The following is a 15,506-nucleotide window of genomic DNA, read 5'->3' as shown; positions in this document are numbered from 1 at the left end:
ATGAGAGAATTGTTAGTTCAAAAGGAACATTTCCCAAAGCAAGATTGCAGAGAATTTAGGTCTTTCAACATCTGCAGTACATAATATTGTGAAAAGATTCAGAGAATTCAGAGACATCTCAGTGCGTAAAGGGCAAGGTCGGAAACCACAGTTGAATGTGCGTGATCTTCGAGTCCTCAGGCGGCACTGCCTAAGAAACCGTCATGCTACTGTGACAATTATAGCCACCTGGGCTCGGGAGTACTTCAGAAAACCATTGTCACTTAACACAGTCCATCGCTGCATCCAGAAATGCAACTTGAAATTGTATTACGCAAGGAGGAAGCCATACATCAACTCTATGCAGAAACGCCGGCGAGTTCTCTGGGTCTGAGCTCATCTCAGATGGGCTGAAAGACTGTGGAACCCTGTGCTGTGGTCAGATGAGCCCACATTTCAGCTAGTTTTCAGAAAAAAACGGGCGTCGAGTTCTCTGTGCCAAAGATGAAAACGACCATCCTGATTGTTATCAGCGAAAGGTGCAAAAGCCAGCATCTGTGATGGTATGGGGGTGCATCAGTGCCCACGGCATGGGTGAGTTACATGTATGTGAAGGTACCATTGACTCTGAGGCGTATATTAGGATTTTAGAGAGACATATGTTGCCATCAAGGCGACGTCTCTTCCTGGGACGTCCATGCTTATTTCAGCAGGACAATGCCAGACCACATTCTGCACGGGCTACAACAACATGGCTTTGTAGACACAGAGTGCGTGTGCTTGACTGGCCTGTTGCCAGTCCAGATCTATCTCCTATTGAAAATGTATGGCGCATCATGAAGAGGAGAATCAGACAACGGAGACCACGGACTGTTGAGCAGCTGAAGTTTTATATCAAGCAAGAATGGACAAAATTTCCAATTGCAAATCTACTACAATTAGTATCCTCAATTCCAAAACGATTAAAAAGTGTTATTAAAAGGAAAGGTGATGTAACACAATGGTAAACATGCCTCTGTCCCAACTTTTGTTGAGTGTGTTGCAGCCATCAAATTCTAAAGTAGTGTATATTTACAAAATACAATTAAGTTGGTCAGTAAAACTATTGAAAATCTTTTTTTTGTACTTCTGTCAGTTAAATAAAGGTTCACGTGAATTAACATATTTTTGTTTTTATTGCATTTTGGAAAATATCCCAACTTTTCTGGAAATGGGGTTTGTAGATAGATGATTGTTATATTCCGTTATCGATTGTGCATATGATGTCATTACGCTATTGGATTACACACCTATGAAATAACTTTGAGGCTCTCTGATAATATTTTGAAAATGTCACAGTGGAGATTGAATCCCATATTGTTACAAGATCCAACTTTTGTTAGTTTTATCAAGGAACAAATTTCTTTATTTTTTTGAACAATACAACTGAAGGTATGTCAAATTTGGTTATATGGGATACAATGAAATCTTTTCTTAGGGGACAGGTAATTTCATATTCAGCAGGCTTAAGAAGGAAAACCAAAGCATAACTTTTAGTGATTACTAATAAAATTAGAGAGATAGATAAAAACATATTCAGTAAGACCATTCGTTATATTACTTTTTGGATTCACTGTATAGATAACCAGGATTGTCCTTCGTGGTTGGACTTGGAGGCGAACTTAGTAAAGGGGTTCTCTTTGGCTTCTTTACTGCGAGCTCCTCTTCCCTTTTTGTTTTCTAGGATTGGTAGACAAGATCTTAGCCCCATTGTTAGACATACATTAAAAATTTGGTTTCAGTTTTGCAGATTTTTTGACTTAAGTAACTTTGTTCTCTCTAGTAATATCCAACTTAACTTTTTTTAAACCATCATTTTTAGATAAGGCCTTATAACATGGAAAACTAAGGGAATAAAAAACTTTTCCAGATCTGTTTTTAGAAGATTGTTTAATGTTCTTTTTGCATCTAGTAGATAAATATGATATATCTAATGCACAATTTTTTAGATATTTACAAGTCAGGAGTTTTTTATGCGATTTGTTACCGAATTATCCATTTGCTCATTTACCAAATAGATGTTATCTTTCAGCTTAACCCATTTCGAAAAGGATTGATAGCCATTATATATAAACGGCTATTGAATTTACGAATGATGTCTAATGATAAGGTTAAACGTGCTTGGGAATTGGAACTTCAAGGGTCACTTTCAGATAATCAATGGAATAAAATTTGTCATTTAGTTAACAATTTATCTATCTGCACCTGTCAGTCCTTGATTCAGTTCAAGGTAGTGCACAGGGCACATATGTCAATAGATAAACTAGTGCATATGTTTTCTAATATAAATCCCACCTGTGATAGATGCAACACTGAGGTGGCTACCTTAACTCATATGTTTTGGTCTTGCATAAAGTTAAATAATTTTTGAAGAGATGTTTTTAGAATGTTATCAAAAGTCATAGATATGGACCTACAACCTAATTCATTTACTGCAGTCTTTGGGATTATTCTGACGGAAGCAGGAAATGTTTCTGCTTCAGGTCAACACATGATAGCTTTCTCAACTTTATTGGCTAGGAGAGCTATTCTATTGTACTGGAAGGATCACAATCCACCTACTGTTTTTTTTGGCTCTCCTCCATTATGTTGTGTTTAAGTTTGGAGAAAATTAGGAGTCAGACGTTTGATACATCTTTTAAATTTGAGCAAACTTGTCAACCTTTTATTCAATACTTTCATATGATCGAATTCTTTTTACTTTTTCATTTAATTTTTTTTTCTTCTCTGTGAAATTTTAGATTTGACCAGAAGGGTTTTTTCCTTTTTTAACTGTATCCTCAAAGTGAACTGCCCAGTCCCCTTCTTTTTAGGTTAGTTTAATGGTTTTTTTTTCCTCAATAACAGAAATTGAGTCTTTTTTTCTATGAACTGTTAAGAGGAGATGTGGTTCTTTTTTCTTTATATTAGCTTAATACTATATATGATTTTGACAATGTATATTCCTTTCTTTGTACTATTATTGAAATATGTATTTGAGGTAACCTCTCCTCTGATTTGTATTTATCCTTATTCTTTTAAATCAATAAAAAAGATAGAAAAAGAAAGATGCTGGATCCAAAGAGAGAACATTTGTGGAATGCCTCCAAGATGGTTTATTGGAGCAGCTTCTGGTTGAGCCCATGAGGGGATCAGTGATTCTCGTTTGGATGTAATAACCTGGATATGATTAGGGAGCTTGAGGTAAAGGAGCCCTTAGGAAATAGTGATCATAACATGATAGAATTCACCCTGCAATTTGAGAGGGAGAAGCTAAAGTCAGATGCATCTGTATTACAATGGAATAAAAGGAATTTTAGAGGCATGAGAGAGAAGCTGGCTAGCAGGAATGACGGCAGAACAGCAATGGTGAGTTTCTGGGGGCAATACGGAAGGTGCAGGATAGATGCATCCTAAAGAAGTAGTAGTATTTTAAATGTAGGATGATGCAACTGTGGCTGTCAAGGGAAGTCAAAGCCAACATAAAAGCAAAATAGTGCAAAAATCAGTGGCCAGTTAGAGAATTGGGAAACTTTTAAAAACCAACAGAAGGCAACTAAAATTATAAACGGGAAAATATGAAATATGAAGGTAAGCGAGCCAATAATATCAAGAAGATAACAGAAGTTTTTTTCAGATACATAAAGAGAAAAAGGGTGAAAGTAGATACTGGACCGCTAGAAAATGCTGCTGGAGTAATGGGGGACAAGGAAATGACAGACGAACTAAATAAGAATTTTGCATTGTTCTTCACTGTGGAAGACAATTTTGTAGTATACTGGAAGTTTGAGAGTGTCAATGGCAGAAGTGAGTGCAGTTACTATTACTAGGGAGATGATGCTGGGGAAACTGAAAGGTCTAAAGGGAGATGAGCCACTTGGATCTGATCATTTACACCCAGGGTTCTAAAAGAAGTAGCAGAAGAGATTGTGGAGGGCAAGTAGTGATCTTTCAAGAATCAATAGATTTTGGCATGGTTCCAGGGGATTTTAAAATTACAAATGTTGCTCCCCTCTTTCAGGAAGGGAGGGAAGCAGAAGAAAGGAAATTAGCTTGACATTCGTGGTTGGGAGGATGTTAGAGTCAATTATTAAGTATGTGGTTTCGGAGTACTTGGAGGCACATGACCAAATAGGCCAAAGTCAGCATGGTTTCCTTATGGGAAAATCTTGCCTGACAAGTCTGTTGGAATTCTTTAAGGAAGTAACAAGCAAGATAGACAAATGAAAATTGGATGTTTTGTACTTGGAGTTCCAGAAGGCTTTGACAAGGTGCTGCACATGAGGCTGCTGGACAGGATAAGAGCTCAGGATATGACAGGAAAGAGGCTTGGATGGATAGAGCATTTGCTGATTGGGAGGAGGCAAAGATTGGGGGGGAAATGGGGTCCTTTTTACATTGTTTGCCAATGTCTAGTGGTGTTCCACAGGGGTCTGTGTTGGGACTGCTTTTTACGTTGTATTCCAATGATTTGCGTGATGAAATTGATGGCTTTATGGCCAAATTTGCAGACAATTCGAAGATAGGTGGCAAGGCAGGTAGTGTTCAGGAAACAGAGGCTGCAGAAGTGCTTGGATTAGAAGAATGGGCAAAGAGGTGGCAGATGGAATACCATGTCGAGAAGTGTATGATCATGAACTTCGGTAAAAGGAATGAAAGCATAGACTATTTTCTAAATGGAGAGGAAATTCAAAAATCCGAGGTGCAACGGGATGTGGGAGTCCTTGTACAGGATTTCCTAAAGGTTAATTCGCAGGTTGAATTGGTGGTGAGAAAGACGAATACAATGTTAGCATTCTTTTCAAGAGACCAGAATATAAAAGCAAAGATGTAATGCTGAGGCTGTATAAGGCACTAATGAGGCCTTAATTTTGGTGTATTGTGAGCAGTTTTGAGCCCCTATTTTAAGAAAGGACGTGTTGACTTTGTAGGGGGTTCAGAGGAGGTTCATAGAATGATTGTGGGAATGGCATGCAAGCAGCTATTGAAGGCTCAGGACTTGCACTCATTAGAATTTAGAAGAATGAGGGGGGGATCTCATTGAATCTTATCAAATGTTGAAAGACCTTGATAAAGTGGATGTGAAGAGGATGTCTCCTGTGGTGGGGGGAGTCTAGGACCAGCGGACACAGCCTCAAGATAAAAAAAAGTTGTTTTAGAATAGAGATGAGGAATTTCTTTAGCCGGAAGATGGTGAATCTCTGGAATTTGATGCCAGAGATGGCTGTGGAGTCCACGTCACTGGGTGTATTTTAAGGCGGAGGTCAATAGGTTCTTGATTAGTCAGGGCATGAAAGATTATGTGGAGAAGGCAAGAGAGTGGGGTTGAGGGAAATAGATCAGCCATGATGAAATGGTGGAGCAGACACAGTGGACCAAATGGCCTGATTCTGCTCCTTTGTCTTATAAGGATGAGGTGAAAGGACAGATGTTACATTCCTGCAGTTGGATGGGAAAATTCTGAAAAGGGAAGTAATTGCTGGAGATGGAAGAATACACCAGAAAGTCAGAGAATGTCTCTTCAGAATGCTGAAAAGGGAGGTAGAACTGTGTCTGACGGTTGAATCTTATTCACAATAGAGGGTAATAAGTTGAATGTGGAGTATTTGAAGGAGAAGATAGGGATGTGGTGAACTGTATCTTGGAGGAATAGAGAGGATGAAAGCAGAAATGTAGCAAAAAGAAGTGTTTGTTTAGAGCAGGGGTGGCCAACCTATGGTGCATGCGCCAAAAGTGGCGCATTGGATGATCAGAGGTAGTGCATTGCACCCCAGTGATAATAATAGAAAAGTAAGCCTACTCATGCAAAAAGTATTAACTGGAAAACCAATTTGTAGGAAAAAAAATCTATAACAGGAATTCAAGTAGCTTAGAGCTAGAAATGGGTTTTACTGAGAATAAATCTAAAACTTAGCAATTATTTTAGCGATTTTATTATTTTGTGCACACCTTTTGGTGAATGTTATCTTCTTTCACATTAATCTGTTTTCAATTAAAAAAAAATGTTCAGTGAGTCAAACTAGGAAAGAAGGATTTTTGTTCTTCACCGTTACATTACTGTTCAATACACACCTGAGGCGCCAGGCGTCTGCACCAGTGGTGCGTCACAGGTTTTTGCCAGTCAGTTTACAATTGACATCCGTGCACTACAGAGTTGTGCTTTGTTCATCCTTTGTGAACATTTACAGTTTCGTACCTTTTCGAAAATTAAGCCTTGTTTTTACATTCAGTTACCCATCACAGTGCAAAAGTAAAGCAGAAAGTGATAGTAAGCGTGAATTCAATGAACAGTGGAAAATGAGTTCATATTTATAGCGGGCCCGTCAGGAAAACCGTTGTACATTATTTGTGAAAACACTTTTTCACATAATAGAAGACATGATCTTAATAGACTCTATAAAACACAACATCAGACTGAAATAGAAGGAAAACTGAAGCTAGTGCTTGGGTCTGAGTTACAGAAAGAATATCTGATTAAGAAAAAGGAAGAAATCAAAAGACAAAATATATTTTTTAAAAGTCTCATTAAAGTAGGTAATGTTCATCTTGTTTTATATTAAATCAATATATCATGTAAAAATACTAAATATGTCTATATTAACATTTTTACAAGAATTGAATGGGGTTGCAAGAGTTGTATGGCACATCTGAACTCGTGCGTGAGAAAACTGAAGCATGGAATGTGAAGGGTTGGCCACCCCTGTTTAGAGGAATGAAACTGATGTTGTGGGGCACACGAAGCAGAGAATGTCACAGATTCTTTTTTCGCAGCATGAGTTTATAATCAGGTGTCGTACTGGTGTAGGTCACCCTCCTATTGGAAACAATTTTTAAGTTTTCAAATCAAAGTTAACACAATTAGTTTAAATGAATGTAAGAATCTGTTCTGCTTTTTGGAACTAAGGCTCTTTCATTAAGACTAATCTGTAACTTGGTTCCATTTGAACAATTTTGATCTGTTTCCCTTAATGTACTTCCCAACACTCCCTGTACATCATTTATGAAAAATAAGTACCTTTTTTTTATTTTCAAGGAGAGAAGGTAGTGTGGTAAAATTATTAGATGATTTAGGGAGCAAAAGGCAAACTGTAGGAGAAGCTCAGTTTAGGCATCTGACTCCTGATGAGGAGCTTGATCTGAAATGTCGATTGTCTCTCTGTATCCAGAGTTGTTGCCTGATCTGCTGAGCTCCTCCAGTAGTTTTTTTTTCTCACTGTGGATTACAGCATCTGCAGTCTCTTGGATAATCAAGTTGGTTAAGGACTGTATATTGGCACCAAAGAGAATTTCTCTCCACTGGTCCTCTGATGTCCACCAGAAAGAATAGGTAGGGCATTTCATTCAAAAGTCACTACCTCCAACTATGTAGCACTCCTCAATATTGTATTTATGTCTGTGTCTGGAACTAGAACCCATTAAGTTCTAATTCAGTACAATGGAGACTGAAATGTAAAGCCGGAAGTGTTTAGCAGAGCAGGTAGTCATCTGTGAACAAAGAATCGTTAACATTTTGGACCAAGAACTCAATCAGAACTAGAAAAGTTAACAGGGAGTGTGTTTTTAAGTTGCAGGGAAAAGAGAGGTAGAGACATTGTGGGGAATATGGAAAATAGTTATTCTAGCATGGAAAACATCCATAGAATGATCTAAAACTAATTTGCTTCAAGAAAAAAGTGGCCAATTTTCTTTTTGTTAAAGGAAGCTAATGATTTTATTGTTTTGATTTTACCTTTTTACCCAAAATGCAGGAACTTCTGCCTCCAGATATCCAGGCTCAATTTGGTGCCAGTAGGGAACTGATACGAAACATTTACAGCAGCTTCCATAAGCTAAGGGACCGGGCAGAGAGGATGGCATTTAGATCTGCTGAAAACGCTTCTGATCTCCTGCTGTTCGGCAAGGAGTTGAGGCAAGGATTGAGCGATTCTCTGTATCTGACTATGTTATATGTACTCCTTTATAAATCAGAGCAACTTCCCCTTTTGCAGAGGGTGCAAGTAACATAAAGCTTCTGTATCTTTTAATAGCCTGCATAATGAAGTAATGCTTAATTACTTATTCTCACTTTTGCTAATAAATCCTATCCTCTAGTTTATAGGAAAAGTATCTTATACCCTTGCTAGACTTCACCAATTCTTTTTGTCACAGAGCCTTTATGCTTCAGTGTACGCTAGCAATGCTGAGAAGTGCACTTACTGTTTCTGTGCTTGGGGGAGAGTGGGTGGAAGAACTGAGTTAAGCTGAGGTAATTGCTTCCAAGATCCACATGGAACAGCCCATACTTTGTTATAAAGCCAGCTCAAACAACAAGAAAAGGGAAACAACAGTAGAAAATGGAACTCTACGGTTGGGGTGTGTTGCATAGGTGATAACAAGCTGGGAGTTGTGATCTTGCAGGACTTAAGGAAGTTTAAAGATATGAAGTGGATGGTGTGTGCATGACAAGAGATTGTTGATAATTATTATTTTCCTTGCTACGCAGTATTATTTGTGAGGGTACAGCGTGCAAATGGTCCTCGAGCTTCCATCAGTGGAGTGAGTAGAAGTTAAGTTAGTGATTCAAGGGTTCAAACACAAATGCCGTTAGAAAGAGTAGGTCAAAGACTCAAAGAATACAAGTTAGATGTTAGTTTCACACCAGTCAGTGTGATTGAAAACAGCTGCAGCTTGCTGTTATTTGCTGGACTGGGTCAGGATTGGCTTATGGATAGCTTGAAGTTGCTGGGTTGGTGACTGAACAAGGCTTAAAATAGTAACAACTGTCCTCCTGGGGAAAGTAGGAATACTCGAGGGTGGGGGGGGGAGAGAGAAACTTGGAAAGTGGGGGCATCTTTCTGTGATCAGGAAAATAGTTTTGGCATGTCACAGGAAGGAAATGCTTGTGCTAATGGAACTCAGATCTGCAGACTTGAGGGAACTGATTGAAACTGAGTGAAATGAATTTGGATGCGCAACTTTTCACTTGGCAAACAAGGTCCAATTGTTTTTAACATCAGTTTGCTTTCCAAGTATGAACTTGCAATTGTATAACATCTGCTTCAGGCTTGGGCTATTCCAATATCTTGCAGCCACTGAAATACTCCTGAAGTGTAACCATTGTTAAATAAACAGTTTTGTTTTGTAGGCTTTGTAGGCTATAACGTTTAATGTCACAAAAATATGCCAAGGCATTTCACAGAAGCATTTTCAGGGAGAAACTTTGCTGCTTAGCAAAGTTGCAGAACAGTAGCATCACTGGCAATGCCAACATCTGTAATTTTCTCTAACTGCCTAAATTGTTGTGCTGAGCTGTCAGTTTAAACTGATATTACCAGGTTGATGAAATTACTTCCACATCGTTCTTGGGTTGAAAATTTTTGTTCTGATGGCGGGAATGTTCATATATTGTGGTGGTATTTTCTTTTTTTGAAGTTTTGTTTCCTCTCCTCACTTTGTGCCTCAGTACTCTGGGCTCTGACACAACACCAGTTCCATCGTGGGCATTGGCTACAAGCAGCATGTGGGGAACCTTGAAGCAAACACTTAAAAGCTTATCTGTGGAGTTTGCTTTACTTGCTGATAAAGCTGCAAGGCAGGTAGGTCCAATAATTAATTACTGTCTTGCACCACTGGTTAACATGAGGATTGGTCTGACATTTTCTTTTAAAAACCTTTATATCCCACAGGTCTTTGCTAATTATCTTGCAAGTAATAATACAATTTGCACAGCAAGATCCCAGAGACTGTAATTAGATAATTAGCAGAAGATGATTTTGTTTGTTTCAGATGCCCAGAAGGCTCAGAAGTAGTATGTTGTGTACCTTGCATCCACTTGGAATGGAATTGGGTAATGCTTTAATTTAGCATGTGTCTATACAGTGATGAGCAAGACTTTAGGGAACCCTGGCTGATGAGGGAAATTTAAGGTTCTGGTCAGAAAATAGACAGGCATCTCACGGGTATAGAAAGCTGGGGGTTGAACAGATTTCTTGAGGTTGAAGGGATGTAGGAGTACAAAGGAAATTGGGAGGGCATAAAAGCGACGTGTTATTAACAGACCAGGTAAAAGAGGAATCCTAAGAAATACTGTATATTAAGAACAAAACGGTAGCTGGGGGAAAATAGGTTCCCTTAAGGATCATTGCAGTTACCTAGGTTTGAAGCCACGAGAGATGGTAAAGGTGTCAAATAAATACTTATTTGTAAGTACAATGAGTGGTTATGGAAGCAAGAGAAAATTCATTGATGTCTTTAAACGTGTCAGTATTATGAAGAAATGTTGAAGAGGTCTTGTTGGTGATCTTAATGCATAAAAAGGTAGATAAATCCCCAGTTTGCAAATGACACCACAGTTAGTGGTGTGGTGGACAGTGAAGAAAGTTGTCTAAGGTTTCAACAGGATCGAGATTAACTGAGGAACTGGGTAAGGGAATGGTAGATGGAGTTTAATACAGTCAAGTGTGAAACGATGCTGTTTGGAAATGAAACAGAATAAGGAATGCCCTGAGGAATGTTGTAGGACACAGAGGCTTAGGAATACAATTACATAATTCGCTCAGAATGGTGACACAAGTAAGCAAGGTCACAGTCGACTTCAGGTCATCTTTTACTCCCTTAGCTATTCATAGTAACAGAAATTTTCACCAAGGGTGCCCAAACTTTTGCATGCCACTGTATATTTTACATTTCTATGCATATAAAACACTTAAAAATGTAAGTATTTCAATAATTAAACCACTGTGTTGCTTAGTAATAATTGTAGCTTTCATCAGGGCAGTTTTTCACATGCTCCATTATTCTCACTTTATCCTTTAAAATCACTCCGATTGTTGACCAACTAGCCTAATGCTTTTCCAATGACTGACAGTGTTTCACCTCTTTCCAATCGCTTTATTATTTCCACTTTATTTTCAATTGTGATTATTTTCCGTCAGTGGAACAGAAACACTGTGGATTCAGCAGCAGCCGCAGGCGGCAGGTCCGGAGTTCCCCCAGGTCCTAAAGTCCACCCAAATTGAGACTGGTTAAATAAGGTTCAGAGCCCCCCCGGGTCCTAAAGTCCACCCAAATTGAGACAGATTAAATAAGGTTCAGAGCTCCCCCGGGTCCTAAAGTCCACCCAAATTGAGACAGGTTAAATAAGGTTCAGAGCTCCCCCAGGTCCTAAAATCCACCCGCACTGAGACAGATTAAATAAGGGACTTGAGCATCTGCATATTTTGGTATCCGCAGGGGGTCCTGGAACCAATCCCCCGTGGATAAGAAGGGCCAACTGTACTTGTTTTCACTGGATGGGACGTTTAAGTACAAAAGGTGGAATGTCATGTTACAATTGTGCAAGATGTTGGTGAGCGAGCAGCAGAAAATTGCTTTCTGTTTTGGTTGCTGTACTATAGGGGTAATGTGGTTGAACTAGAGAGGGAAAACATTTTACAAGGATGTCACTGGAACTAGAGGGCCTTGAATTATGAGGAAATACTAGATAACCTGAGACAGTTTTTTTCTGGAGTAGTGGAAGCTGGGTGATAATTTTACAGAGGTATAAAAAATTGAGGGACATGGATATGATCAGTCTTTTTCCTAGGGGAGGGTAGTCTAAATCTAGATGGTATAAGTTTCAAGTGTGAAGGGAAAACAAAGGGGATTTGAGGGGCAAGAAAATAAATAATGAAAAATACTGCCAGAGGAAGTGGTAGAGGCAGGTAAAAATACAAGTTTTAAAAGACATTTGGGTGGGTTCATGGATAATAAGATTTTATAGGGATATGGGGCAAATGCAGGCAATGAGACAATCTGTTAGCATGGACGAATTGGGCTGCAAGGCCTGTTTATAACCTGTATGACTGACTCATCTTGTTGGCGACTCTTCTTCATTGCACCAAGTGTATTGGCTGAGATCATGTATTCATGACTTTGAAGTGGAGTGTGACCCTCTAATCCTCAATACACAAAGAATACACCATAGCTAGTATAAAAGTTGCAGGATCAATTATATCCACTTCTGGAAGCTACCAGTGTGAATGTGATTGGAGACCCATTGATCTTATCGACTGCCCCTGTGCCAAGCAATTGCTATTTAGAGAGAACTTGTGTGACCTCCCCGGCCCACTGATCTCATCTGTTGATTGGCCCCTAATGCCTGCTAGGCCCAGTCCTCGCATATACAAAATGCAACCAGACAAATTATCTGCATATAGTCCATACCCCTCAGTCCATTTTAAATCTTCAGTCACCACAACCTTCTATGCCGGCCCTGGAAGTGCGCGACGGCTCAAGTGCCTCCTGCAGCTGAAAAGCAAGTGAACCCACAGCTTGAGGTCTGGGCTCATTGAGTGCTGCTAAAAAGTCTGCAGTCCTCACTCTGGGCAGCTGCAAACAGGCGACACCATGGTTTCGGGCCTACACATCACTATGACAGAGGACTCGGCCCCACCATCTGCCTCTGTTCGCATCTAATAAATCAGCAAATCAAATTTGAGGTAGACCGGTTTTAACAATGTCTAAAGGGGTCTTGCAATCACAAGAAAAGTGACCGTGACGGCCACTTGCTATTTGCCTGTAAGCCTCCATCGACTCGGGCAGCAGCACGTTGCTCAGCTCCTTCATTATCTCTGTCAGCGAGCAACTTGCTGATGGTGTAGACCTGCAGTCCTTTGAGTTCTCAATGTTTAGCAGGATCTTGTGATCATTAGACATACATTTAATTATAACGGTGGCACCTGTCGTTGACCCTAGTAAAAGCCGCTGTGACTAGTCACTTCACTATCTTGCCAGATCAAGAATAATATGGTTGAGTCCATTAGAGTAAATCATCTACAAATAGGTAATAGAAAGAACAAATGAGTTGTTATAAAAGCATATTCCAAGGCCTTTAAAATAGTTTCTATTTCTTAAACAGGGTAAACGAGAAGAGGAGGAAGTGGTGGAAAAACTCAATATCTTTCTGGATTTATTGCAGTCCTATAAGGTCAGTGATACTGAAGCACACCCAATGTGTAATCTGCTGAAAATAGGAAATTAATTTCAGTTTGGAAATGAATTGCCTTTGTTTGGATCTCTTGTCAGTAATAAACATCGCACCTCCTCCCTTTTCCCCAACCTTTATTTCCAGGACTTGTGTGAGCGGCATGAGAAAGGTGTCCTTCACGAGCACCAGCGAGCATTACAGAAATACACCTCTATGAAACGGCAGATGATGAGTGTAACTGTGCAGAGCAAGGAGCAGATTTCTGTGGAGCAACTGGAATCACGAATCTTACAGGTGATTGGAATTTCTGGAAAATTTTGTTGAATGTGCTGTAGCTCTTCAGTACTTTACCCATGAGTATTGTCATGCTCTCATGCAAGATGCAGACATCAATAATGGGTGGTAGTTTCAATGCAGAAGAACAGAAATGGGTGGGGAAGAGAAAGGTGGAGATGGTGACAGGACAGGAGGTGATAAGTGGAGATAGCAAAGGGCTAAAGATTGTGGAGCAAAAGTAAAATTGCTGGAGAAACTGAGTGGGTTCTTATCTTGAACGCTTCTCATTTGATTCCTCATTTTCCACAAAGCAAGAATGGAGCCATGGGCACCTGCTTTTTTTTTTGATACCCATGCAAAGAATTCCTTGTTCCTAATGCACTCTGACAGCAGTCCTCAAGACTTTCTCCACTACATTGATGAATACATTGGTGCTGCTTCCTGCACCTGTGCAGAACTTATTAATTTCATCAAGTTCCCTACTTCCATCCTTTGTCAAACTTGCTCAGACACCACGCTGAAATTCTTTATCAGTTTTCTGTTCTCAGTAACTAGGATGCAGGTGGCTGAATATGTGACTGCCAGTTGCTGATCAAAAGAAGTCTGAAATGTGAAAGTTGAAATCACTCTACAGTAAATGGGGCATTTAAATTAGATTTGAAAATAATTCTTTATAAAGGGAAAAAGTGCCATCGATAAGTGAGTGTAGCTCCACAGTAATAGAGTTGACCCTTTACAGCCCTCTGGGGAGGAGAAAAACTGCTCGTTTAATGCAAGACGAATGGGGTGGTAGTTAATTTTTGCCCTTATTGGTGACACTGGCGTTCTGTGAATGAATACAAGTGGATTTTGTATTCAGGCTATGTTCGATGAAGGAAGAGATGGCGATGCGTTTTTATATCTCGGGAAAACAAGTTTAAATATTCTGGTGATAGATTTGACTATTTAAGAAATATTAGAAAATGCTGGTAATCAACAGGCTATGGGTAATTAGGTGGGGGAGATGTAATGTGTAGTTCATCTGGTCTATTATCTCCCTTGTACTGTCATTTCAAACCTCTGCTCATGGCCTTTCAAACAGCATTGGATCTGCCGAAATATTGGTGACCACTAAATGCCATCTACTGTAATTGGGGGGGGGGGGGGTGTGAGCACAGAGTTCAAGGTGGTGGTAACAAAGGAGTATTGGCGTGCTCACTTTCCTATTGATATACCTTTTGTCTGCAATCTGCCTTCTAGCAAGAAAACACCATATTGACCATGGAACTTCGGAACTACTTCTCCTTGTTTTGCCTGCACCAGGAGACTCAGCTCATCCACATCTACCTGCATATCACTTCCCATGTGCTGACAGCTTTCATCGATTCCCAGATTCAAGGGCACCATGAGGTACAGTCAGCCCAGCAATAGCAACTACTCTTCTTTCTCTCTTTTTGCATGATTGCACTTCGACAAGCTGCACTCCTATGTTCTGGTCCATGGTTACATGTGGCATCTGAATATCCAATTCTGATATTTTAGAGTCATTGAACAATACAGCATGGAAATAAGCCTTTTAGAACAATACATCCATTGTATCCAGCAAGCTGGTTCTATTTACCTGTATTCCTTCAAACTCCTATCAATTATTTATCAAGTATCTCTTAAATGATACCTTTGTACCTGCCTCAACTACTTTTGCTGGCAGCTCAATCCCTAAATGCACTGCCTTCTGTGTGAAGAAGTTGCTCCTCAAGTCCTTAAATCTTTTACCTCTCAATTTAAATCTGTCATATTAAATATTAAATATCTCTCTTATTTAGTTCCCTTTCTCAGGGCAGGAGTGGGGTGTAAAGCTATGTCTGTTCACCCTATCTAAATCACTCATGAGTTTATATGCCTCTATAAGGTGTATATGCCTCAATCTCTTATGTTACGTGGAATAGAGTGTTAGCCTGCTCAACCTCTCCCTCCCTGTAAACTCAGGACCTCGAGTCTTTATAGCATTCACACTCACTGAATTAGTTACAGCTCTTCTGGTCTGCTATCAGATTTCTGAAAGGTCCAGGACTACTACCTCATTCCTTTCTTTATGATATTTATTTCTGTAATCTATAGATTTTTGTCTTTGCACTGTACTACTACTGCAAAACAACTAATTTCTTGTCATATTGTCAGTGATAATATATCTGACCCTAAATCTCTGCACTCTTTCCAGTTTAAAGATGTCTTTCATATAACAGGGCAACCAAATTTTTACACAGTTTCCATCTATCCAAATAGATAGCAATCATGGACATCCTAGTTT

At 39.5% G+C, this 15,506-nt stretch overlaps 1 protein-coding gene across 2 annotated transcripts in view; it reads left to right on the top strand.

The window, feature by feature from the left end:
- The window catches only part of snx8a (sorting nexin 8a), a 68,767-nt gene that overhangs the window by 43,713 nt on the left and 9,548 nt on the right, over positions 1-15,506 (top strand). For both annotated transcript variants that reach the window (XM_059979809.1, XM_059979808.1), the window contains exons 8-12: positions 7,746-7,906; positions 9,440-9,572; positions 12,875-12,943; positions 13,088-13,237; positions 14,459-14,608. In XM_059979809.1, coding sequence (XP_059835792.1) covers positions 7,746-7,906; positions 9,440-9,572; positions 12,875-12,943; positions 13,088-13,237; positions 14,459-14,608 — 663 coding nt within the window. The remainder of the gene's footprint in view (positions 1-7,745; positions 7,907-9,439; positions 9,573-12,874; positions 12,944-13,087; positions 13,238-14,458; positions 14,609-15,506) is intronic.

The sequence above is a fragment of the Hypanus sabinus genome, chromosome 9 (assembly GCF_030144855.1).
Source record: "Hypanus sabinus isolate sHypSab1 chromosome 9, sHypSab1.hap1, whole genome shotgun sequence".
Taxonomy (NCBI): Eukaryota; Metazoa; Chordata; class Chondrichthyes; order Myliobatiformes; family Dasyatidae; genus Hypanus; species Hypanus sabinus.
The sequence above is the reverse complement of the archived record's forward strand: the minus strand, read 5'-3'. Positions and strand labels throughout refer to the sequence as shown.